The sequence below is a fragment of the Gobius niger genome, assembly GCF_951799975.1.
Source record: "Gobius niger genome assembly, chromosome: 2".
Taxonomy (NCBI): Eukaryota; Metazoa; Chordata; class Actinopteri; order Gobiiformes; family Gobiidae; genus Gobius; species Gobius niger.
The window spans coordinates 26751892-26776471 of NC_136853.1; the positions used below are offsets into that span (position 1 = coordinate 26751892).

The 24580-nt window shown below is 41.0% G+C and overlaps 1 protein-coding gene across 1 annotated transcript in view; it reads left to right on the forward strand.

Annotated features, from left to right (window-relative positions):
- Nucleotides 1-22255, forward strand: part of LOC306959280 (filamin-C-like) — a 34936-nt gene extending 12681 nt beyond the window's left edge. Inside the window, exons 8-48 of the mRNA XM_079551356.1 lie at nt 147-347; nt 3155-3292; nt 3375-3501; nt 3577-3713; nt 3785-3978; nt 4055-4168; nt 4244-4387; nt 4647-4770; nt 4857-5017; nt 5102-5192; nt 5285-5454; nt 5995-6112; nt 6186-6448; nt 6536-7133; nt 8560-8733; nt 9342-9504; nt 9587-9747; nt 10217-10384; nt 10494-10617; nt 10703-10859; nt 11005-11121; nt 12157-12346; nt 12423-12446; nt 13254-13501; nt 15320-15419; nt 15500-15640; nt 15727-15855; nt 15930-16103; nt 16181-16342; nt 16410-16613; nt 16687-16839; nt 16924-17046; nt 17163-17420; nt 18246-18515; nt 18626-18763; nt 18871-18986; nt 19145-19277; nt 19965-20141; nt 20216-20434; nt 20520-20726; nt 21730-22255. Of these exons, the coding sequence (XP_079407482.1) occupies nt 147-347; nt 3155-3292; nt 3375-3501; nt 3577-3713; nt 3785-3978; nt 4055-4168; nt 4244-4387; nt 4647-4770; nt 4857-5017; nt 5102-5192; nt 5285-5454; nt 5995-6112; nt 6186-6448; nt 6536-7133; nt 8560-8733; nt 9342-9504; nt 9587-9747; nt 10217-10384; nt 10494-10617; nt 10703-10859; nt 11005-11121; nt 12157-12346; nt 12423-12446; nt 13254-13501; nt 15320-15419; nt 15500-15640; nt 15727-15855; nt 15930-16103; nt 16181-16342; nt 16410-16613; nt 16687-16839; nt 16924-17046; nt 17163-17420; nt 18246-18515; nt 18626-18763; nt 18871-18986; nt 19145-19277; nt 19965-20141; nt 20216-20434; nt 20520-20726; nt 21730-21917 (6998 nt within the window). The 3' untranslated portion in view covers nt 21918-22255. The remainder of the gene's footprint in view (nt 1-146; nt 348-3154; nt 3293-3374; nt 3502-3576; nt 3714-3784; nt 3979-4054; nt 4169-4243; nt 4388-4646; nt 4771-4856; nt 5018-5101; nt 5193-5284; nt 5455-5994; nt 6113-6185; nt 6449-6535; nt 7134-8559; nt 8734-9341; nt 9505-9586; nt 9748-10216; nt 10385-10493; nt 10618-10702; nt 10860-11004; nt 11122-12156; nt 12347-12422; nt 12447-13253; nt 13502-15319; nt 15420-15499; nt 15641-15726; nt 15856-15929; nt 16104-16180; nt 16343-16409; nt 16614-16686; nt 16840-16923; nt 17047-17162; nt 17421-18245; nt 18516-18625; nt 18764-18870; nt 18987-19144; nt 19278-19964; nt 20142-20215; nt 20435-20519; nt 20727-21729) is intronic.
- Nucleotides 22256-24580: the final 2325 nt, after the last annotated feature.

A 24580-nucleotide genomic window follows, 5' to 3' on the forward strand; every position in this document is an offset into this window, starting at 1 on the left:
GATATGTGAAAACAAAGCCCTGACTTTTGTTTACTTCATCGAACAGTGTTTCAGAAGGTTCAGTTTTGACCTCGATTGTCAAAAATACTGCGATGACTTGTGCTTACTCTATTTTGTGCACTTTGTGTTCCCTGTGTGTTGACCAGGAGCTGGCGCTGGAGATGTCGGGGTCATTATTGTGGACTCTAACGGGCGCAGGGACACAGTGGAGATCGTACTGGAGAACAAGGGGGACAGTATTTTCCGCTGCACCTATGTCCCTGTTTTAGAAGGAGCTCACACAGTTTATGTCACTTTTGCTGGACAACAGATTCCTAAAAGTCCATTCAATGTGAACGTCTCTGAAGGTAAGCTCCTCCAAAGTTCATGAGAGTGATTGTGATTTTTGTTAAAAGCTCCGATTAATGTGTGAGCCTTGAATAAAGCTCAGATATGAATGAAAGATGAACTCAAAAACAGACAATAGTGAGTGGGTTCTAAATGTACCTATATCCACACAAACATGGCCGTCCAGGAAGAGTCAATCAGGTCATGCAGGTTATGCATGTGATGTCATAGCAGCATGGAAATCACAATAACAGCAGCAAACTGAGTGAAAATGACACTCCATTTGCTGCTGTTTAAGGTTTTATTTTGGTTCAGACTAAAAACGTGCATATCCTCTACTAAGTTAATTAAGTTAATAAGGCAAGCAAGCACAAAATCACAATTTAGCTTTAAAGTTATAGTCTCGCAAAGTGATTAGAGAGTGAGATTGAAATTTGAAAGTACACAATCAAATTCTTCTTGGACCAGAAAGCGAATGCTAATTTGCAAAATGAGGAAAGTCAGAACAAACTTTCAAAAGTCGACGATCAAGCTCCCTCCCCCGTCGCCTCCTGATTGGACCTGACAGGCCGGTCCACAGCAAAGCTTGTCTCATTGGTCAAAGTGATGGAGATTCTGATTAATTGCTGAAATGGGCAGAACACCAGGTGCTGCAGCAAAGACTTTAGAAAAAATACTGCTTAAATTACATCAACTAGCAGACCCGGACAGTCAATTATACACAATCTATTAAATTTGTGAAACATTTAAACTTACAGGCAACACTTTTATAATTACTTTACTTTTGAATTAGGAAAACAAAATAATTTTTGTTGTATACTTTCCCCTCCGTTCTTTGTTGAGGTGTCAGCTGAAGGCTTGAGAAACGTCTCCAGCTCCTCAATGTTGAATGTCATCAGAATTTTAAAAGTTCCTATAGTTCTGCAAGGCTAGTTGTTGTTGCTTTTGTGGCATGTTGCTTTTGGAATGAACATGATGAGACTTTGCTATGTAAATGACTGACTCTTATTCAGTCCCTCAACACGTATATGTGTCTTCATTGGTCATATACATTATAATTATATTATATGAGCCCCATCTGCCATTTCGGTCATATTCAATATTAAAATTAAAGATTGCTATGAGAATTATGGTCAGTTTATTAGCATTTGCAGATAGTTCATATTACTGCACATATTACTGCACATTTGGACTGGGGGTCTCAGTCGTGTCTTAATCATCATGACTCTTACCTCCTCCAGTTTCACAGAGCAGCCCCTCTGCTGAGTCCCCTGTGCAGGTTTTGCCTCAGTCTGTACGCACTCCACCCTCAGACAAGAGCAGAAGAGCCCCCCCTCCAACCCCTCCCAAACCCCGGCGACCAAGTTAGTAAAGGGGCGGGGCATGTCACTGGAGCCTGCTGCGAGCCCACTTTCCTCTCCCACTCAGTCTGGCCTTGACTCCTTTGAGGGTCCTCTGCTTTGCAGCATGTGCTGGCGCCTGCTTCACTGAACAGCCCTCTGTCTTCAATCTGAGTGAATGTGGATGTGTGATTAAAAAGTACATTTTGAGACAGATTAGATTTATAGATATATAATCTACTAAATACTTTGCAACTCATTTTACTGCAGTTGCCACTTCTGTTCCAGTGTTATTTGTTAATATTGTGAATGTGACCATTCTTATCCATTCTATGTGCTTGACTTTCAAGAACTCTTTCAGCAAAAATAAGGTTGTCCTGTGCTCCAAATGTCTTGGTTATTTGATTATATCTCTGGACTAACTGGGTTTTTAAAAAAATAAATATTTTTTTTTACAATTATTCCAAAGGCGATTGATCTCATCCAGGTAGATACAAACATTGAAACATTTCAACTGGACATTTTTACAAACATAGTTGCCGGACGTTTCGAGAAGCGTCCAGTTCTCTTCTTCAAAGATGTTGCGTCCCATCAGATGTCAGACTGGGTGTGTGACGTGCTCCAAGCGCACAGGTGTTGCCAAACTTTGATTTAATTCATTTTTACTTTTTATACAGAACCGGTCAGCAGTGTGGAAACACTTTTTTATGTATTGTTTTTTCTTTAATTTCAATACTATTTACTTTGTAGACAACTCTTACTGAAGGCAGTGAGCACATATTATGTTTTAAACAAAAAAGGTGAAATAGATTCTCCAAAAATAGCCACCCTTTGCTTTGATTACTGCTTTGCACTTTTGACATTTTCTCAATGAGCTTCACAATGTTTTCACTTCACAGCCTGTTAAGTCATCTTATGAAGCTCATTGAGGAAATGCCAAGAATTAAGGATGGCAATTTTGAAGAATTTAAAATCTAAAACATATTTTTATTATTTGTTATTTAATATTTTTGGTTTCCTACATAGAAATGTAAAACTGTATAAATAATCGACATGAAAACATGGAAGAATTTAAATCAGAATTTAAATTGTCTGAACATCATCTGTTCAGAGAATTTAAATTGCATTACTCTCTCGCCAAGTGTAAACAGTTTATATAACAAATTCAAAGTAGGTTAAAGGGGGGGGTGGGTGAAATCTTTGTATCTATTTTATTTATTTCAAGTACACTGTAACTAATTTATGGTGAACATGAAACTTATAATAAAGCCATGCAGCTTTTAACAGCTCCGTACCACTATTTAATTCTTGCTGCTTTTCTTTTTTCAGCTACAAATTGCATCTCCCAGTTCTCATCAGCTGACTAACAGCAGTGACAATCGGCAGCAATATGTTTTTATTACTCCTTAAAAGTGTTGAATGGGCCGTGAGAACAGATTTTAGGTTCTTGTGAAACAACTGCAGTTTAACGTGTGTTTTTTCCTCAGCTTGTAATTCTAATGCCTGTCGAGCGTCTGGCAGAGGTCTGCAGCCGAAGGGCGTGAGAGTCAAGGAAGTTGCAGATTTTAAGGTTCACACTAAAGGAGCTGGTAGCGGCGAGCTCAAAGTCTCAGTGAAAGGACCAAGTAAGACTTGAAACAAGGAAGTGAAGGAATTTTAAATAAGGATGTGTATGTGTGAACATTGTACATTTTATATTGATTGTAGAGGGACTGGAGGAGCCTGTGAAGGTGGTGGAGCTGGAGAATGGCCTGTATGAGTGTAACTATTATCCTGTCACCATTGGTAAATACATAGTTACAATCACATGGGGAGGACACAGCATACCACGCAGGTGAGACACATCCCATTGACATCTGAGCCCTGACATGTGTTACATGTTCTGCACATATGTTCATATAATTCACAGCCCGTTTGAGGTGCAAATCAGTGAAGAGGCTGGTCCTCAGAAAGTACGTGCCTGGGGCCCTGGTCTGGAAACTGGCATGGTGGGAAAAAGTGCTGACTTTGTTGTCGAAGCCATTGGTATGGAGGTTGGAACGCTTGGTACGTGAATTTTATATTATTTTTTTTGTCTAGTTTATCTATCAATAAACTGATAAGCTTTTGATGAACAGGTTTCTCCATTGAGGGGCCATCTCAAGCCAAGATTGAGTGTGATGATAAAGGGGACGGCTCGTGTGATGTGCGTTACTGGCCAACTGAAGCTGGGGACTATGCTGTCCATGTCATATGTGATGACGAGGACATAAAAGACAGTCCGTTTATGGCACATATCCTCCCGGCTGCTAAAGACATATTTCCAGAAAAGGTTTGCTCGAAAGGTTTAATTGCTTGTAATCATTACTGCATTGTTGAACCATTAATGGATATATTATTATCTTTAGATAAATTGCTATGGTCCTGGTCTGGAACCAATCGGCTGCATTGTCAACAAAGCTGCAGAATTTACTATAGACACACATGGAGCTGGTGTGGGAGAACTGAAAATTTATGCTCAGGTAGGATGTCAGTGTGGAGTATATTACAGTAATGCCATGACATTATGACCTTAATGTTTTTCATATACATTTTAGGATGCAGAAGGTCTTCCCATTGACATCCAGATCACAGATAATGGCGACAGCACCTACCTTTGTGTTTACATTCCAACAAAGCCCATTAAACACACTATAATGATTACCTGGGGTGAGGTCAATGTCCCCAAAAGTCCCTTCAGGGTAAGAAGCTGTCACTTTTATATACTTTGTGGTTGTCGACTACTGAGCATTGTGAAAGTGTAAGGGACTAAGACCAAGGAATTGACTTAAGTGGACATGGGATCTTATTTATGCGCTTTGTTTACTTTGACTATGAAAATCAGAAGCAAAGTGTGAAATAGCTGTGAGATTCTGCAAGTTCGGGGTCCAGTGCTGAAATTGTGATGGGAACAGTTGAGGAAGTTTTAATGAATTTGACATGATTGTTTTTCAACAACAGGTGACCATTGGAGAGGGCAGTCACCCAGAAAATGTGAAGGTCTATGGTCCTGGAGTTGAAAAAATGGGACTTAAGGCTAATGAGCCAACTTACTTCACAGTGGACTGCAGTGATGCTGGACAAGGTTAAATCTAAACAAACAAAACAAAAACAAACAATACATAAATTGAATATATTTAATTGAATGATTTTAAATACCTTTATCTATAGGTGATGTCAGCATTGGGATTAAATGTGCTCCAGGAGTGGTGGGCCCTGCTGAGGCTGATATTGACTTTGACATAATCAAAAATGACAACGACACGTTTACAGTGAAGTACATTCCCCCGGGTCCAGGACAGTACACCATTATGGTTCTGTTTGCTGACCAGGTACAAAGCATAGACACACAAGCGTATTTATAACAGACTCATTATGCAAATGATAAAACTGATTATTGTTTTTGTGTGAAACAGGAAATCCCCGTAAGTCCTTTCAGAATAAAAGTGGATCCTTCTCATGATGCAGCTAAGGTCAGAGCCGAAGGACCAGGGCTCAACAAGTCTGGTGAGGGATTTTGTAGCTTATGAAGACTGTTACTATTTAATCTGTACAACCTTTGTAAATTACTGTAAAAATGTCTTATTTTACTTTTTCAGGAGTTGAAGTAGGAAAACCAACTCACTTCAACATTTATACAAAGGGGGCAGGAAAGGCTATTCCAGAAGTGTATTTCTCTGGCGCAATAAAAGGTGAAACTGTGCGGGACTTTGAGATCATTGACAACCATGACTACTCCTACACTGTCCGCTACACAGCGATCCAGCAGGTAACGTTGTGCTTTTAAAGGAAGAGGCCACTGTTTTTCATACTGACATATGTTCTTACCTGAGCTTAGAGGAGTTGATGCGTAACTGTCTGTTTTTTACACATGCGCTCAGTCACGCAAAAAGACCAAAGTTGTTGTTAGCATTTAGCCTCCTCTCCTCTCCTCTATGGGGCCAAATGGGGGTGAAGTTAGAAGCGACCAAGCTCTTCTACATTTTCCCTATTTAAATACGGTTTTGTGAGTAGTTACACGATCCAAGTATAGATATACAAGTATATACACAAAATCAAACTTGTCGATTTTCTAAGTGGATAAAAAGAGGTACTATATTCTAAGGCGTAGCAATACCTTAGGAGTACTTTGACGTCTGCGCTGTAAAGTCGAAGTGACGCACGCGTAAAGACCAGACAGTTACACATCAACTCGTCTAAGCTCAGGTAAGAACTTATATCAGTACGAAAAACCGGTGGCTTATTCCTTTAAGTGTGATTGATTCATGATTCAGTTACTTTAAGCTAATTAATGTTTGTTCTTATGAAGGGTAACATGTCTGTCACGGTTTGTCACGGGGGAGACCCTATCCCTAAGAGCCCGTTCAACATCAACGTGGCCCCTCCTCTGGACCTCAGCAAAGTCAAAGTTCAGGATCTAAATAACAGTAAGGACGAATGTTGATTGATCAAGATGAGTTTGCAATGTCTGTACTGATTTTTTTGTCTCTGTGTACAAAGAAGTGGATGTTGGGAAGGATCAAGAGTTCTCCGTTTGTACTTGGGGAGCTGGAGGTCAGGGGAAGCTGGACGTGAAGATAACATCTCCATCGCGTCGGCCAATCCCTTGCAAAGTTGAGTCGGACACCAGCAACGAAGTGTACACTGTAAAGTACATCCCACCTGAAGAGGGCACCTACAGAGTGGACATCTCTTACGACGGGAACCCCATTTCAGGCAGTCCATTTTCAGTGGAGGGGGTCATGCCTCCCGACCCTTCGAAGGTGAGGTAGATTTGTCCAAATACTTTTTTTTTCGAACCTCATTCAATTGAAAAGCCAGATTTGACATTATTTCTCTTTGTCTACCAGGTACGAGCCTATGGTCCGGGACTTGAAGGTGGTGTGGTGGGTAAACCGGCACCATTTGCTATTGACACAAAAGGAGCCGGAACAGGAGGTCTCGGTTTGACAGTGGAGGGGCCATGCGAAGCAAAAATCGAATGTCAGGACAACGGAGATGGATCCTGCTCTGTGTCCTACTTGCCCACGGAGTCCGGAGAATATTCTATCAACATTTTGTTTGCTGACCAGCACATCCCTGGTTCCCCTTTCAAAGCAACAGTGCAGCCGGTGTTTGATCCAAGCAAGGTAACGGCCAGTGGCCCGGGTCTGGAGCGGGGCAAAGTCAACGAGTCCGGCACTTTCACTGTGGACTGCTCTAAAGCCGGTGAGGCAGAGCTCACCATAGAGATCATCTCCGACTCAGGGGCTAAAGTGGAGGTCCACCTCCAGAACAACAGCGACGGCACCTACTCCATAACATACATCCCACAGTTTCAGGGAATGTACACTATTACCATCAAATACGGAGGCCATGCTGTGCCAAACTGCCCCACACGCCTGCAAGTGGAACCTGCAATCGACACCAGCGGCGTCAGAGTGCATGGGCCTGGAATCGAACCTAGAGGTGGGAATCACTTAAAAACATGAGTGAAAATTCTTCTGTAATAACCCGTCCTGCAATGAGAGGAGGCGTCTAATACCTATGTGTAACATGGTAAATCTCAAGTTATGTTTAGTTTAAAATGACTGTAAACCTCTGCCATCTTTATAAAACAAAAGACAAACTGACATTTCTCAAAAAAGAAAAAAGAAAGAAAAGAATAGAGGCTCGAAACTCAGCATAGCCTAAAGCACTTCAGAACAGTGCCCATCAGGACCCTGAGTTGTCCACCAATCCTATCCAAGAGCTGGCACAGCCAGACTTTTCATCTGGTGAGGCACTATATGAACAACTTCATATTGTGTAGTGTATTTATATATTTATTGATAATAAGCATAATAATAAGCAAGATTTAAGGTCCTCATCGTATATTAATGGTTGTGTGTTAAAGGAACAGGCCACCGTTTTTTCATACTGAGATATGCTCTTACCTGAGCTTAGACGAGTTGATGCGTACCTGTCTGGCCTTTATGCGTGCTTGCAGTCATGCAAAAAGACCAAAGATGTTGTTAGAATTTAGCCTCTCCTCCTCTCCTCTATGGGGCCAAACGGGGGTGAAGTTAGAAGCGACCAAGCTCTTTCACATTTCCCTTATTTAAATACGGTTATGTGAGTAGTTACACGATCCAAATATAGTTCAACAAAAGGAGTACTATATTGTCAGGCGTAATGACCCCTTAGGAGCACAACGACGTCCGCGCCGTAATCTTCACTTTACTGTGCGAACGTCAAAGTGCTCCTACAGTGTTATTACGCCTGACAATATAGTTCCCCTTTTTACCCGCTTAGAAAATAGACATGTTTAATTTTGTGTAACTATACTTGGATCGGGTAACTACTCAGGTAGCTGTATTTAAATAGGGGAAACGTGGAAGAGCTTGGTCGCTTCTAACTTTACCCCCGTTTGGCCCCATAGAGGAGAGGAGGAGAGGCTAAATGCTAACAACATGTTTGGTCTTTTTGCGTGACTGAGCGCACGCACAAAGACCAGACAGGTACAAATCAACTCGTCTAAGCTCAGGCAAGAACATATCTCAGTATGTAAAAATTGTGACCTGTTCCTTTTTAATTTACAAAGGTATCTATACTTTGCTCTCTTTAATAAATTAGACCTTTCTTTAATATTGTTAGAGTGCTGTGACACTTAAGCAGAAGAAGTGTATCTAAAATACAAAATAAACTACTGGGCCTTTAAAAAAAATGCATTAACATTGTAACTATACAATTAAAATGATTGGCTATGGACATGCTAAAGGTAAATGGGAGTTCACTGCTTAGGATTACTTTGTCATTGTGCATTTTACTCAACTCAAGATTGTTTTAATATCAAAATCTAGTCTTAAATGTTTGTAATGTGACAACACTTGGTAATACTTTATTCTTTCTGTAGGCCTCTTGAAGGAAGTGACCACACATTTTGTAGTGGATGCTCGAGTTCTCTGTAAAAGTGGGGGAAACCACATCAAGGTGTGCATCTCAAATCCGTCAGGCATCACCACTGATGCCTACATTACAGACAAAGGCGATGGCACCTACAGAGTGGAGTACACGCCGTATGAAGACGGTAAGGACAGAAAGAGAGGGGTTATTCTTTTTATTTGTCAGTGAGTTTTTTTCTAAGTTTAACTTTGCTATTTTAACCTGAACTGTAGTCAAATAAATCCCTTATTTAACTGCACCATTAAAAAAGTCATTTAATCTGCCTATAATTCATTCTATTTATTAAAATATATGCAAATAAAATATTTACTAAATATCTTTATTCAAGCTCTAGAGCTCTAATTCAAACAGTATGTGCTTGAAGTTATAGCTGAACAAATTCTGCTACAAAAAGAAAATGTATATATCACAAAATACGTTTTTAAATCCACTAAAGCAACAATAAAAAGAGTAAGATGGAGCGAAGGCACAGGCTCTGGTATTAATAGCTGAAGCCAGATAGTTTTCCACTGATAGTAATGTGTGACATGTCAGAGCCCACTGCTTTGTGGGACAGAAATAATTACTGTGGAGTGTGGACCTTATTCAAGTTGATACTTCAATGAAAGATGGTTCTCCTGTGTCCCCGTGAAAAAATACTAGCTCATACTTAGCCAATAGATATACTCATGTTGTATGTGTAATAGTAAGTAGGTTGGATGTCATATTTGATGCATTTTTATTTGTTTATAGGTTTGCACCTAATTGAAGTTGTGTATGACGACGTGCCTGTCCCCAACGGTCCGTTCAAAGTTGTGGTGGCTGAAGGCTGCGATCCCAGTCGAGTGCGCGCTTATGGTCCTGGTCTGGAAGAGGGGCTTGTAAACAAACCAAACCGTTTCACTGTGGAGACAAGGTAATTAGTATTCTCATCTTTTTTTTTTTTTTTACGTTTCCTGTTTTTCTTACCACCTTTTCTGTTATTGTGTCCTCATTAGGGGTGCTGGCACTGGAGGTCTGGGCCTCGCCATTGAGGGTCCCTCCGAGGCAAAGATGTCATGCAAGGACAACAAAGATGGAAGCTGCAGTGTGGAGTACATTCCCTTCACCCCAGGCGAATATGACGTCAACATCACATTCGGAGGACTGCCTATCCCAGGTGAGTGACCTGCAGGAGTACCGTATTTTCCGGACTAGAAGTCGCACTTTTTTTCATAGTTTGGCTGGAGGTGCGACTTATACTCAGGTGCGACTTATATATCAAAATATATAATTCCACATGTTGATTTAAAAAAGATTAAGGACTGGCAAAAAGCGGAGGTTACTCTTACTGCAATCAAAGGAGCAAAAAAAGCTTATCGCGAGCTAAAAGCTAGATGGCCACAGCAAGAGCAAAGCAAATGAGAGCTTGAACAAGGTGATGCCGGAAGAGGCTTGTAAATGGTGCAGTTACGCCTCCATGCCTAGGTAGTTGCCAAGGCTGGTGCGACTTATATATATGTTTTTTCCTTCTTCATTATGCATTTTTTTGCTGATGCGACTCATACTCCAGAGCGACTTATAGTCTGGAAAATACAGTACTCTATGTGATGTTGATAACAGTGCAAGCACCTTTGTCTTCGCTGTAGGGAGTCCGTTCCGGGTGCCTGTGAGAGAGCTGGTGGATCCGAGTAAAGTGCGGTGCTCTGGTCCGGGACTTGGGAATGGCGTTCGAGCGCAGGTGCCCCAGACCTTCACTGTCGACACCAGTAAAGCCGGGATGGCCCCTTTGGAGGTTCTCTTGTATGGGCCATCAGGTAGTTTTTGTAGTTTCTGTAAATTGTTTGTTGAAGATAAATTATCCTGACCTTTAGGATCTGATGCTCAAGTCACATGTACTATGGCCTGTTTACTTCTCGTTCTAAGGTCTAACAGAACCAGTCGGCATCTCAGACAGTGGAGACGGCACCTACGCTGTCAACTACACACCTGCACTCGATGGCCCATACACAATCTGTGTGAAATACGCCGACCAGGAAGTCCCACGCAGGTAAGCAATAAGTTACTGTACCTAGCTCAAATACATAACATTTGCACAGCGCAACACATTGGTCAATTCACGCTCGTTTCCATAGTCCTTTCAAAATCAAGACGCTGCCGGCTCATGACGCCAGTAAAGTTCGCGCTAGTGGTCCTGGCCTTAACGCGTCAGGGGTCCCGGCCAGTTTACCTGTCGAGTTCACTATTGATGCCAGGGACGCGGGCGAGGGACTGCTCACTGTTCAAATACTGGTAGGTACAAAATACTGCACAAATCTTGTTTTTTTTAGTTACATGTATCTTTCTCTGTCTTTTTTTGTGTTACTCACTCTTGGTGTGATTTGATCTGTACCTATCCCGTTGGTGTTGGTGTTCTGTCGGGGGCGTCCCGCTGCAGGGTCCTGATGGGTGCACTCGCGAGGCCTCTGTTTATGTGGCGGACTGGGGCAGGAGGGTGTGGGAGACACATATAGTAAAAGGCACCATCCCCTTCCATATTCTTAAGAAAGGCAGCGTAAGGCTCCGACCCTTCCCCACTCACCTCTTCACTGCGTCTCATGTCTCTCTCCTCACCCTTGCCTACCCTCTGTCTCAAGTCTTCGGTCTGCCCTTGTAATCCCAAATTATCCTATACCTATTAAAGATATAGATTACTTGTATCCACATTAAAGAGGATAAAAGTTACCATCATGCCCTTCTGTGGTGTTCATTTGCACTCACCTTCATTTATTTTGTCTAATAAGCTCATGGTAGCATGGCATTTTCTGATTTCTAACTGTGTGATGACCAAATGTTTGCTGCATCATCATTTGTGATTAGTTCCTGTGTGGTTCTTTGTAAAATATGACATCACTGGTCTCTTGCAGACAGGAGTTTATTGTTTTGCCTTGGAACAAAATGTTAAAAATCGTTTCAAAGTAGAACTCTCTGGTGTACCGTATTTTCTGGACTATCAGTCGCTCCGGAGTATAAGTCACACCAGCCTTGGTAACTACCTGGGCACGGAGGCGTAACTACACCGTTTACAAGCCTCTCCTGGCATTTCTTAAGCTCTCATTTGCGAACTCGTTCCTCTAGCTGTGGCCATCTAGCTTTTAGCCCGCGTTAGCTTTTTTGTCTTCTTCATTGCAAAGAGTAACCTCTGCTTTTCACCAGTGCCTCACAAGTTTATCGCTCACTCTCTTTCTGCTGTTTGATTACCGTTTTTTAAATCTTCCGTGGAAAAGGAGTAGCAGATACTGGTACACAAGCCTAGAGCGCCCTCTAGCGGCTCTCATTGTGAAAATGACAAACATGTAAAATGATAAATTTTTATATAGAAGTCGCACCTGAGTAGAAGTCGCATCCCAGCCAAACTATGAAAAAAGTGCGACTTATAGTCAAGAATGTTTCTATGGTCTATGGTCTAAATTTTCTATGGTCTAAATATGACTATTGTGCATGGCAAATGTGTATCCCTCTTGGCGCCACAGATCATGAGTTTTGACTCCTGTTAATAGACCAGTGATGTTTGCATAAGTTAGTATTACACTGCTCCTCATGTCCCCAGGATCCTGAAGGGAAACCGAAGAAGGCAAATATTCGAGACAACCGCGATGGGACATATACAGTGTCTTATGTCCCTGACATGACCGGACGCTACACCATCACTATCAAATACGGAGGAGATGAGATTCCATATTCCCCATACCGCATCCATGCCCTGCCCACAGGAGATGCCAGCAAATGTCTGGTCACAGGTCAGCCCCTAGAACAGTAATCACATCCCTGTATTAGGATTTAAATGTCTAACTCTGAATTTGACTTTTCCTATAGTGTCTATTGGAGGACATGGTCCAGGTGAGTGCTTTTATATGTTGTAGTTGACCTGGTGTGCATTTTCTCCAGTTCAGCTTTACCCAAATCTCAAAGGTCACAGCCTGTAGGCCAGTGTACCGCCTCATTTGACCTACAAAACTCATCAAAACTAATCTTTTTCCGCATTATTGCTGCGTTGTTATTACTTTTTGACATTTGTCTGTTACACTTTAATGGCTTTTTGTCACTTTTTGTCTCTTTTTCAGTGTGTCAGTGCTTTTATGTCACTTTTCTGTTGCTCTTTTGTGGCTTTTTTGTCACAGCATTGTCACTTTTTCATCACTTTTTCATCACTTTTTTTGGTCATTTTTTCATCACTTTTTTGTTGCTCTTGTGGCTTTTATCACAACATTGTCATTTTTTCATCACTTTTTTGTTGCTCTTGTGGCTTTTATCACAACATTGTCACTTTTTCCTCACTTTTTTGTCACTTTTTTGGCACCTTTTTGTCACTTTTTTAACACTTTTTCGTCACTTTTTTGTCACTTTTTCGTCACTTTTTCATTGCTTTTTCATCGCTTTTTTTGTCACTTTTGTTTGCGTTTTTGTTGCATTTTTGTCTCTTTTCTGTTGCTCTTTTGTGGGGGGATTTTGTTATGTTTTTGTCACTCTTTTATTTTTTTTCTCTCTCACATTTCATCAAATTTTTGTTGCTATTTTACCACTTTTTTCATCCAAACTGGAAAAAATGTGCTTGGTTCATGTTTGTGTTAAGAGGAGATGTTTAGTTTTTTGATTGCCAGGAACAGTATGTAAAACAATGGCAAAACATGAACTGTTTATCAAAAGGTTCAGGAATCGGCCCGACCATTCAGATTGGAGAAGAGACCGTTATCACTGTGGATGCCAAGGCTGCAGGCAAAGGCAAAGTGACTTGTAAAGTGTCCACACCTGATGGAGCTGAGCTGGACGTGGACGTTGTGGAGAACGCTGATGGGACCTTTGACATTTACTACACTGCACCAGAGCCTGGAAAATATGTGATCACTATTCGCTTTGGAGGGGAACACATCCCAAACAGCCCCTTCCATGTTGTGGTGAGTTTGCCAGGGCAAGGGTGACACCTTCTGGTGAACAGGTTGTAGGATTGTAGAAAAAAAAAAAAAAAACTCCAACTATGGATTATGTGTTCCATCATATGATCATGTGTTCACGCTTGTGTTCTTAAAGGTGCATTATGCAACTTTTTATGTGGAAAAAAAAAGTTCATGTTTGACCCAGTGTATTTGACGGTGTATTTCATGGAAAGTAAAGGTGCCATGCTGATCACTCATTTAGCTGCTGGGTCACTACAAGGTCACTAATATCAACTTTTATTTTCACATAAGAAGTTGCATAATGCACCTTTAATTGAGATTGAATGAAATATACAGTGGGGTGTGAAAGTTCAATATTTCTATCATTGTGAATAATGAAGCTGAAGGTGAAATGATCGAAGTTACAGATGAGACATTTCTGATTTTTTTTTATTTTTTATTTATTGTCTTTTACATTTTCAAAATAACATGAATGTATAAAAGACCAGAGCAAAAGTTTGGGCACCTACATAATTAATACCTTGTAGTATCACAGCTGTAAACATTTTTCTTAGAAGCCAAGAGGTTTTTAATTCTAGTTTGAGTGATTTTTTTGCCCTTTCTTCCTCACAAAATTATTCCAGAACTAAGAGATTGCTCAGCTCTTGCTCTTTGGAGGCTTACCCACAGATCTTCAGTGATGTTTAGGTCAGGAGACAGTGAAGGCTACGGCAAAACCTTCAGACTCTTGACGTCTTCTATCGTGGATTTTAAAGTGTGTTTATGATCATTACCCATTTGTAGAAGCAATTTCTGAAATTCTGTGCCTTCTCTTCTCCAATGGATCTTTGCTCATTTCAGCCAAAACTTTCTAATTTAGCCTATTTTTTATCTCCAAAAAGCATGAGGGTGTGACAGCCCTGTAATCTCTTAGTTCTGGAAGAGTTTTGTAGAGAAGAAAGGATCAAAATCCCTCAAACTAGAATTGAAAGACTCTTGGCTGCTTTGAAAAGTGTGATACTTTCCATATTGGTGGGTATGAGGTATTAACTCTGCAGGTGCCCAAACCTATATTTTTGTTTACATTCATGTTATTTTGGAATTAATGTATTTGATTTACCTGATTTTTATGTAAATGTTGTGGGAATGTCTCATCTGTAACCTACACACTTACCTTTTGGAGAGAATTTCACCTTCCCCTCGCCTCATTAATCACATAAATAGACATTTTGAGCCGGGGTGCCTAAACATTCGCACCCCACTGTATGTACAGGTTCATCAAACTTGGATTTAAAGTTTTTGGGGAATTCAACTGGATTTCAATCTGTTCATAATTTATAACGGGGAGCGTGCTTGTTTAAAACACTCTGCCTTGCCTCCTGTTGTCAGGCCTGTGATACCACTCCAATGACAGAGGAACCAAGTGACAAGCTTCAAATGCATCAGCCCTACTCACCTTATTTGGGCTTCTCCCCTTCATGGGTACAATGTTATCCACAGTTATTCTACATCATCTACAAACTGTTTATCTCCACAGTACTGCAGCTTGTCAGCATTACATCTCCTATACAAAATCTATGCTTCGCATGAGTCTTGCATGACAATCCTGTCTGCTGCCACATAACTGTCTTCATAAAAGCTGGTATAAACAGACATGCTGTAAACTGTTGTATTCTTGCCAGATCCATACTTAAAAGGTTGTCATAACTGCTCCTTTGGGCCAGTCGCCGCCTCCCTCTAAATCTCCTGCTGTGATGTTTCCTCTTCTATCTATTCTGGGACACAGTCCCAGAACTCCCAGTGTCTGACTAATGCCCTCTCCTTTTGGCTTTGGTGCAGGCCACTGATGATCCTGCCAGTGTTTTGGATGGGATGGAGGCTATGCTCCGTCCATTCAGTCTTGTAATTCCTTTCACTGTGCAAAAAGGAGAGATCACAGGTAACGCATTAGTTTGTTTGATGTTTGGCACTGTCACTCTGGTTTTGAGTACATTTGAGTGAAATCTTTGTTTTGCTCAGGTGAAGTGCGAATGCCTTCTGGTCGCACTGCATGCCCCTTCATCACTGACAACAAGGATGGGACGGTTACTGTGAAATACTCTCCTACTGAAAAAGGCCTGCACGAGATGGACATCAAATACGATGGAAACCACATCCCAGGTAAACTCGACTAAAACCTTTGTAGCGTTCTGAGTTTTTAATGAACTGGATTTGTTATGTAAAGTTTGTTGCTTTGCTGGTGACAGGAAGTCCTCTTCAGTTTTATGTGGATGCCATTAACAGCGGTCATGTGACCGCTTATGGTCCAGGTCTAAGTCATGGTATGATAAACAGACCAGCGGCTTTCACCATTGTTACCAAGGACGCAGGGGAAGGTAATACAGCCACTGAACCAAAACATAATTGTAACTGAAATAATAGTCGTAAAAGTCAAAATCTCTCTCTGTAGGTGGTCTGTCACTGGCCGTGGAAGGACCGTCCAAAGCAGAAATCAGCTGCAAAGACAATAAAGATGGAACATGCACTGTTTCTTACCTCCCGACTGCGCCTGGAGATTACAACATTATTGTCAAGTTTGATGACAAACACATCCCAGGCAGCCCTTTCACAGCCAAGATCACCGGTGCTTACATACCCAATTTTTCTAGATTTTGTAGATTTTCTCAATTTACTCAGTTTTTTTTTTCCGGTGATCTTCAGGGGATGTGACAATGAGGATGTCACACCTTAACGTGGGCACAGCTACAGACGTGTCCCTAAAGATCACCGAGACAGACCTGAGCAGTCTGACCACCAGGATCAGAGCTCCATCTGGAAACGAGGAGCCGTGTCTGCTCAAAAGACTGCCCAACAGACACATTGGTAAGTTGCTCACTCGGTTTTATGTATTTTAATATCCTAATGTGATTTACCTTTTACATGTAAACAGGCATTTCATTCACTCCAAAAGAAGTGGGTGAACATGTGGTGAGTGTGAAGAAGAATGGGAAACACGTGACCAACAGTCCATTCAAAATCATGGTTGGGCCATCAGAGATTGGTGACGCGAGCAAGGTCAAAGTGTACGGCCAGGGATTGGTTGAAGGGCACACTTTAGAGGTGGCAGAGTTCATTGTTGACACCAGAAATGCAGGTAACACAACGATCTTTGAGAATTTCCATTTTTGTTTTTCTGTTTGTTTTTTTGATGACTGAATGTATTTCAGGCTACGGTGGTTTGGGACTGTCTATTGAAGGACCCAGTAAAGTGGACATAAACTGCGAGGACGTGGAGGATGGGACATGTAAAGTCACCTACTGTCCCACTGAGCCGGGAAACTACATCATTAACATTAAATTTGCTGACCAGCATGTTCCAGGTTGGACACTCTGTCCCAAAACGTCCCTTCTATAAATAGTGATAGTTACCTATTGTTCACAAAGTTTTGTTTTCCCCCAAAAAGGAAGTCCATTTACAGTAAAAGTCTTTGGAGAGGGGCGCATGAAGGAAAGCATCACCAGAAAGCGACAGGCTCCTTCTATAGCCACGATTGGCAGCACCTGTGACCTCAACCTCAAAATCCCAGGTGGGGCAGAAATGCTGCTTGCTGTATATTTGCTCTGTCCTTTCTCTTCCTTCTATTTCCCATAATGCTCCTCAGCCGTTGCTCTGTCCTGCGCTCACTCCCTGCTTCACTTGTAGGAAACTGGTTTCAGATGGTTTCAGCTCAGGAGCGTCTGACCCGGACATTCACTCGCAGCTCTCACACATACACACGCACAGAGCGGACAGAGATCAGTAAAACCCGCGGAGGTGAGACTAAGCGGGAGGTGCGAGTGGAGGAGAGCACCCAGGTGGGAGGTGACCCCTTCAGGGACGTGTTTGGAGACTTCCTTGGCCGTGATGCGCTGAGTGGATTCAGCGGGATGCCAGCTGGTAGCAAGCCACCACTGCAGGACGGTGTGTGGACAAGTGTGTGGTGCTCAAACTAAACCTAACAAAGGGAGAATTGGGCTTGCACTGTTTGTTTTGCTTGTTTTACTTTAGAGCTACAATAGTTATTGAGTTATGTGTTGATTCCGTTTGCATTTATTTCTTAAAGCAGAACTAAGTAACTCATGCCCCTGGCCATAAGCCATACGTTTTTTTTACTCATTAATTGTCTGTGAGAGTAAATACTACGCTTACAGAAAAGACAAAGGGAGAGAGGGATATTGTACATTGTGCCACAACTCAATGACATAATAGATTTTTTTTTTACTCAAACCTTGCTGTAAATACTGCTAAAGTGCCGTTAGCTTTGCCGTTAGCCGGTTAGCTTCTTCTTCGTGAGTACATTAGTGTGTATTGCGCCTCTGACTTGGAGGCAGGGAAAGTTGCAAGTGTGGTTTTCTAGCCAGAGACACCAGGGGGAGATACCCGCCCCCCCCGAATCGGGTTAATGCAAGACTTGTATTAACCCGAGAGGGACGACGGAAACAAGTTACTTAGCTCTTCTTTAAGGAATCAGTGGATGCCTCTGTGAATTTTACAAAGATATATTCAGTGTTTGCCTTTTTTGTTGTTGTTTATTTAGGTGTGGATTGAACCTGTTTAACAGAGCATGCTTCTAATTTCTATCCTTAATCCCAATACTTTTTTGTCTTATCCTCTCTCAGAAAGACAATGCTATTAACATATATTGCTACCTTGCTCTTGATGTTTTACTTTTAATGTTTGCACTATGAATATAACACAGTATGAATAGTGTTTTTTTTACATACTTACATGTGATCTTTTGCGCAGGTGAGGCAGCGAACCAGGAAATGACAGCTCAGGTAACCAGTCCCGGCGGCAAAACCGAGGATGCTGAGATCATCCGAGGAGAGGACAGTACATACAGCGTCCGCTTCATCCCCGAGGAAATGGGCCCTCACACAGTCAATGTCAAATACAGGGGCCAGCATGTTCCCGGCAGCCCCTTCCAGTTTACCGTGGGGCCGCTGGGCGAGGGGGGGGCACACAAAGTCCGGGCTGGGGGCACCGGTCTGGACCAAGGAGTGGCAGGAATCCCAGGTAGACTCTTTTTCCGCTCACTGCATCAGATTATTTGCTGTTAGCGTCACTGTCTTTGTACTCTGCGAGGCCATCGGGTGATTAATGTCTCTGCTTGTGTTGTTCTGCAGCTGAGTTCAGTATTTGGACCCGTGAGGCCGGAGCCGGAGGTCTGTCCATCGCAGTGGAGGGACCCAGCAAAGCCGAGATCACCTTTGAAGATAGGAAGGACGGATCCTGTGGCGTGTCCTACGTAGTTCAGGAGCCTGGTATGACTTTATAATAAGGGGGAACGACATGATCAATAAATGCTTAAATGTGTGGGGTGCAGAAAGTTCAGTGTAATTTATGAAATCTGCTGCTTTCTCTTTTTCAGGCGATTATGAAGTATCCATAAAATTCAACGATGAGCACATCCCAGACTCTCCTTTTATCGTCCCGGTCGCTACACTGTCTGATGATGCCCGTCGCCTCACAATCACCAGTCTGCAAGTGAGACAACATGAAGAATCTGAATCTATATGAGTTTATGATCTGTTAGAGAGGGGGACGGGGGGTGAATAAAAAAGCCCGTAACGACAAGCCCAATCTGTTAATTAATGTTGTCTTCTGATGTGTAACTATTAAATGCATTATTTGTATGTTTTTAGGAGATGGGGTTGACGGTGGGGCAGGAGGCATCATTTGCGGTACAGCTGAATGGAGCCAGGGGACAGATTGATGCAAAGATCCACACTCCATCGGGTGCTATAGAAGAGTGTTACATCACGGAGCTAGACAGTGGTAATAATTAACAATTTACATGGTTCTATGCAGTTACTCAGTATGATGAAAAACATGAATGTGAACCTGCATACAACCATCAACCAAAGAGTCGTCAGAATCCTAATATTTCTATAGACCTTTTTTTTTTTAATTAAGCGGTAGCACTTTATTTTACACTATCCTTGATACATTGTACCTTCCACATTAAGTACAATGTAATGTGCTATGTAACACTGTAGAAACTTGCACCTAAATGTTACATACACAATGGAATAATGTGTGTTAGTATTTTGGTGGTACATAATTTGGTGGTACAAACTCTAACCCTAACCTTACCTCCAAAGTAGTAATACACATCATTCCATTGTGAATGTACTGCATAGGTATAAGTTATTACACATTGTTACAAAGCAGATTACATTTTACTAAATTTAGTTTGGTACAATGTATCAAGATAGTGTAAAATAAACTGTTCCTGATTAAGCTACAATACTACATCTGCTTTATATGTCAAGGATTTACTCACAGAGAGAAGATTTTTCTCTCCACAAGTAGGAGTATGGGTACTTCATAATAATATTACTCAAGTAGAAATAGAAAGTACTGTGTGATAAAAGTACTTTAAAAAGTAAAGTTACTTCAAGAGTTACTCAATTACTCAAGACTTGTAACTACCCACCTCTGTTCAAACTTCATGTTCTTCAGATCAGTATGCTATCAGGTTCATCCCAAGAGAAAATGGAGTTCATTCCATTGATGTGCGTTTCAACGGCAGCCATGTTCCTGGAAGTCCCTTTAAGATCAGAGTAGGAGACCCCGGGCAGGTTGGCGATCCTGGGATGGTGTCTGCGTTTGGGCCAGGGCTTGAGGGTGGAACCACAGGTACACATACGCCAAGTCTAAATACAATGGAAAGAGATCAGAACCAGGAAATGTGTTATTCAACTCATTTGCAGGTGTGGCAGCTGAGTTCATTGTAAACACCTGTAATGCGGGTTCGGGAGCTCTTTCTGTGACCATTGACGGACCGTCCAAAGTGAAGATGGACTGCCAGGAGTGTCCTGAGGGCTACAAGGTCTTTTACACACCCATGGCTCCTGGAAGCTACCTGATCTCTATTAAATATGGAGGGCCGCAGCACATAGTCGGCAGCCCATTTAAGGCCAAAGTTACAGGCAAGATGACACTGATGTCACTTTTATCTCGTCTGGGAAAGTTGTGTCCATTTTTGAGACTGTGTACCTTGACCACTCCTTACAGGGTCGCGTCTCTCTGGTGGCCACAGTCTTCATGAAACCTCCTCAGTTCTTGTGGAAACCGTCTCCAAGTCCTCAACAATGGGTGCAGCTTTCAGCTCGCTGCCCAAATTCTCCTCAGATGCGAGTATGGTGAGCTCTCGGGGCGCTGGACTTTCAAAAGCTTTCGTTGGTCAGAAAAACTCGTTTACTGTGGACTGTGGCAAAGCAGGTAAACGAACGCACTACCAAGTCAATTCCTTAAAACCCTGTGGTTCATAAGCTACTTTGTTTGCTTAAAGGGGCTAGACGCAAGTTGGTTATTTTATACTCACTAATGACACCTCTGGTCATACGTGTAACTGTAAATTCTATATTAAAGGGATACTTCAGGATTTTTGACATAGGGCCTCATTTCCTAGTTATCGAGAGTGTTGCTGATTTCTGGAGATATTTTTTTTGTAATTCTTATACTTGAAGAGTTTCGTGGTGCTAGGCTAGTGCAAGGCTAGCGCATGTCCACGATATCAGCTAGCCTGCATTAAAAACAGTCTGACTCGCTCCACAGTGCACCTGAGGCAAATAACTTATAACGCCAGACTAACCATATAAATGTCTGTGTTGATAGAGTAATTTTAACCATTTTACATTTAAAAGACCTTATATTTGAGCAGCATCAGCTTCGCGGTTGTATAAGCTACGCAGCGGCGGAGTGATCTGCTAGAAAATAGTCCCTCAAAATGCGATCATTCATGTGATGCAAGGTCAGTTATATTCCAAAAATTACTCTATCGACACAAACATTAATGTTGTTAGTCTGGCGTTATAAGTGAGTTGCCTCAGGTGCACAGTGGAGTGTGTTTTTAATGCAGGGTAGCTGACACCATAGAAATGCGCTAGCCTAGCACTAGCCTAGCGCCACGTAACACTTCAAATATAAAATTGAATTACAAATAAAAAAGTATCTCCAGAAATCTGCAACACTCTGGATAACTAGGAAATGAGGCCCTATGTCAAAAATCCTGAAATATCCCTTTAAGGTCTGGACTCATCCTACACATTAGGACATGGCTAATTAGAATTAGATTATTTTAACATTTTTAAACTCTGTCTAGTCCCTTTAAAGGAAACGGGGGGAAATAATCCTCAGCTTGCCATACACAAAGAAATAAAATACTGCATGTAAACAACGACTAAAGAAGTAAATAACCGTTTTTCTCCCCTTTTTATCTCAGGCACCAACATGTTGATGGTTGGTGTGCACGGGCCAAAGACGCCCTGTGAGGAGGTGTATGTGAAGCACATGGGCAACAGGATGTACAATGTCACCTACACTGTCAAAGAGCAGGGCAGCTACATCCTCATCGTGAAGTGGGGCGATGAGAACATCCCCGGAAGCCCCTTTCATGTCACTGTCCCTTAACTACAATGAACTTTTGATTGTTCTCTGAGATCCACTGGACTCTGTGCTTTGTCCTTTCCATGGAGAGCGTTGTTACTGCTGTAGGACTGCTGCCTCTGTTACAGACACTGCACCGGTTTGTAGTGTCTGGCTGTATTCATCATTTTAATTTGAACTCAAGACACGTCTCCAGATTCACACTACAAGCCTGTTCCCGTCAGCATTCCTGTTTTCATTTTCAATCCATTTTACTCAACCAGCAACGATAAATGAGCACGTAGAGGCAATGGCACTGACAATATGCATATTGAAGTTTGTGCATTGGGCTTGAGTTGGAAAAAAGAAAAAAAAGAAAAGAAGTTAAATGCCCCAAAGATCTTCAGAGTAAAATACCGTATTACTCCCAGACTTTTGTACACACAACAAGTGGTCTAACCTGTGTGAAAAACCAAAGATCCTGAGCTGTGACTTAAATTATATATTGATATCTTTTGCATTGTATTTATTTTCTGAACTTCTTTTTGTGGTATTATTCTGACAGAATGGTCTTATTTCAAGAATGTAAGCTGAATTTTCTGCCAAGGAGAAATTGGTATTTTTATAAGCTTAAAGAATGAAGTGTGCAAAGATTTTCACCTTATTATGGGAATGTTGAAAGAGTGATTATGTGCCAAATCTATTAGAGAGTGACTTTTTTGTAATTTTGTATGTATCAAAATCTGTGAACTGTTTGCTATGTTAAGTTTCAGTATGGTGACATTGTGCAGGCATAATAAAGTGGTTTTGCTCACAAAACATGTCAGAATATTTAAAATAAGCAAATCCATTTACGTTTTACGGAACTCATTGATCTGGATATGGGAATGCCTCCTCTAGGTGGCAGCAGAACATTGTCAGCAGGAAAACGTGCGCAGGTACAGGACCACTGAACATGTCAGGGTTCCCACGAGAAGGTCTCGCTCCTGAAGATGGATTGATACAGGCAGGAAGTTCTTTCTCCTTGTATTTTCATTTGATGAGTTGTTTGGTTGAGTAGATTGCATGGTTTAGGCAAAAAAAAAAAAAACATCATCAAACCATTAAAAAGCCTCCCAACATCCATTAAAACAGTAAAAAGTACAGTATGTACAAATATAGCCCACAAGGTGAGTGCATGATTTAGGAGATGCAAAAATAACAAGTAAATACAAATATTACAACAGTAGGTGAGTAAAAGTAGGCTATACAAACACACCATTAGCAGACCATAAAGTTGATTTGGTAAGTATTGGGTACAGATAGGATTTAGCTCTCGCTTTTTTTTCTTTTTTCTTTTTGTTTTACTACTGTACAGCATTTCACATCTAATACAAAACGCTCATGACTGCGTCTTTAATGTCGGGGGTAACGTATTGCAAAAGTAACGAGTTACACAAATATACTGTATTACTTTTCTGAGGAATATAGCCTTACTTTATCACCTTAACAACATACGGTAATATATTTGTTTTTACAGTTCAAGTAACTCGAGTTACAAGTGCATTTAAATGGTTTGTATTGAAATGTCAAACTCCCCCCCCAAAAAAAATAAAAATAAAAAATAAAAAAATGCAGCACCAAATCAAGTTGGAGTTGGTGTATAAGATCCAGTGTTGGGAAAGTTACTTTAAAATTGTAATATCAGCAAATTCTATATTAGTAGTTACAGCTAGGGCTGCTTGATTATTGAAATATAATAATCACGATTATTTTTGTCATAATTGAAATCACGATTATTCAAACGATTATTTGTTGCCTTTAAAAAAAAGTCTAGCTTTATTTTATTTATTTATTAATCAAAACACTATGATGATATTTTATGTTTTCTGGACAGTCATAAAAGTACAAATGATTTCAAGTACGCCTTGATTAAAGAGAGGTCTCTGTTTCACACCTGCCCCCTGCTGGCCAGCCCTCACACCTTCGCAAGCAAACTAAGCAGTGCGGCCTGATGACATCATCACACAGCGCTGTTTGTTTTTATGTCAGACAAAAGCATGAGCCATGGCACGTGAAAAGCAAAGGGAAAATCATCCCAGCGGCCTGAAATAATGCAAGTCTGCTTTACAAAAAAATAATAATGAAAAAATAGAAATAAATAAATCGAAATCGTAATCGAATTTCGATTCATTGCACAGCCCTAGTTACAGCTGTAAAAATGTAATTCAGGTGCTCGTCATATAATTAGAATATCATGAAAAAGTGCATTTACTTCTGTTATTCAACTTAAACTGTGAAACTAATAGCCTATACGATATAAACTCAGTACATGCAAAGTGACATATGTCGCCTTTATTTGTCATAATTTTTATTATTATGACTCAGCTTGTAAAAACCCAAAATAAAAATCTCAGAAAATTAGAATATTCTGAAAATGGACTGTAAACCATAATCATCAACATTATTATAATATAATAATATAATAGTTATATATTATTATATATAACAAACAAAGGCTTGACATTTGTCACTTTGCATGTAATGAGTTTATATCATATTTTAGTTTGACATTTTAAGTTGAATAACAGAAGTAAATACACTTTTTCATGATGATTCTAATTATATGACGAGCACCTGTATGTTTGTGTTACATATTACTGTTTTAAAAATGCAACTTTTAGTTACTTTTGGCAATAAATAAACTAAAAATAGTAATAAATCCACTG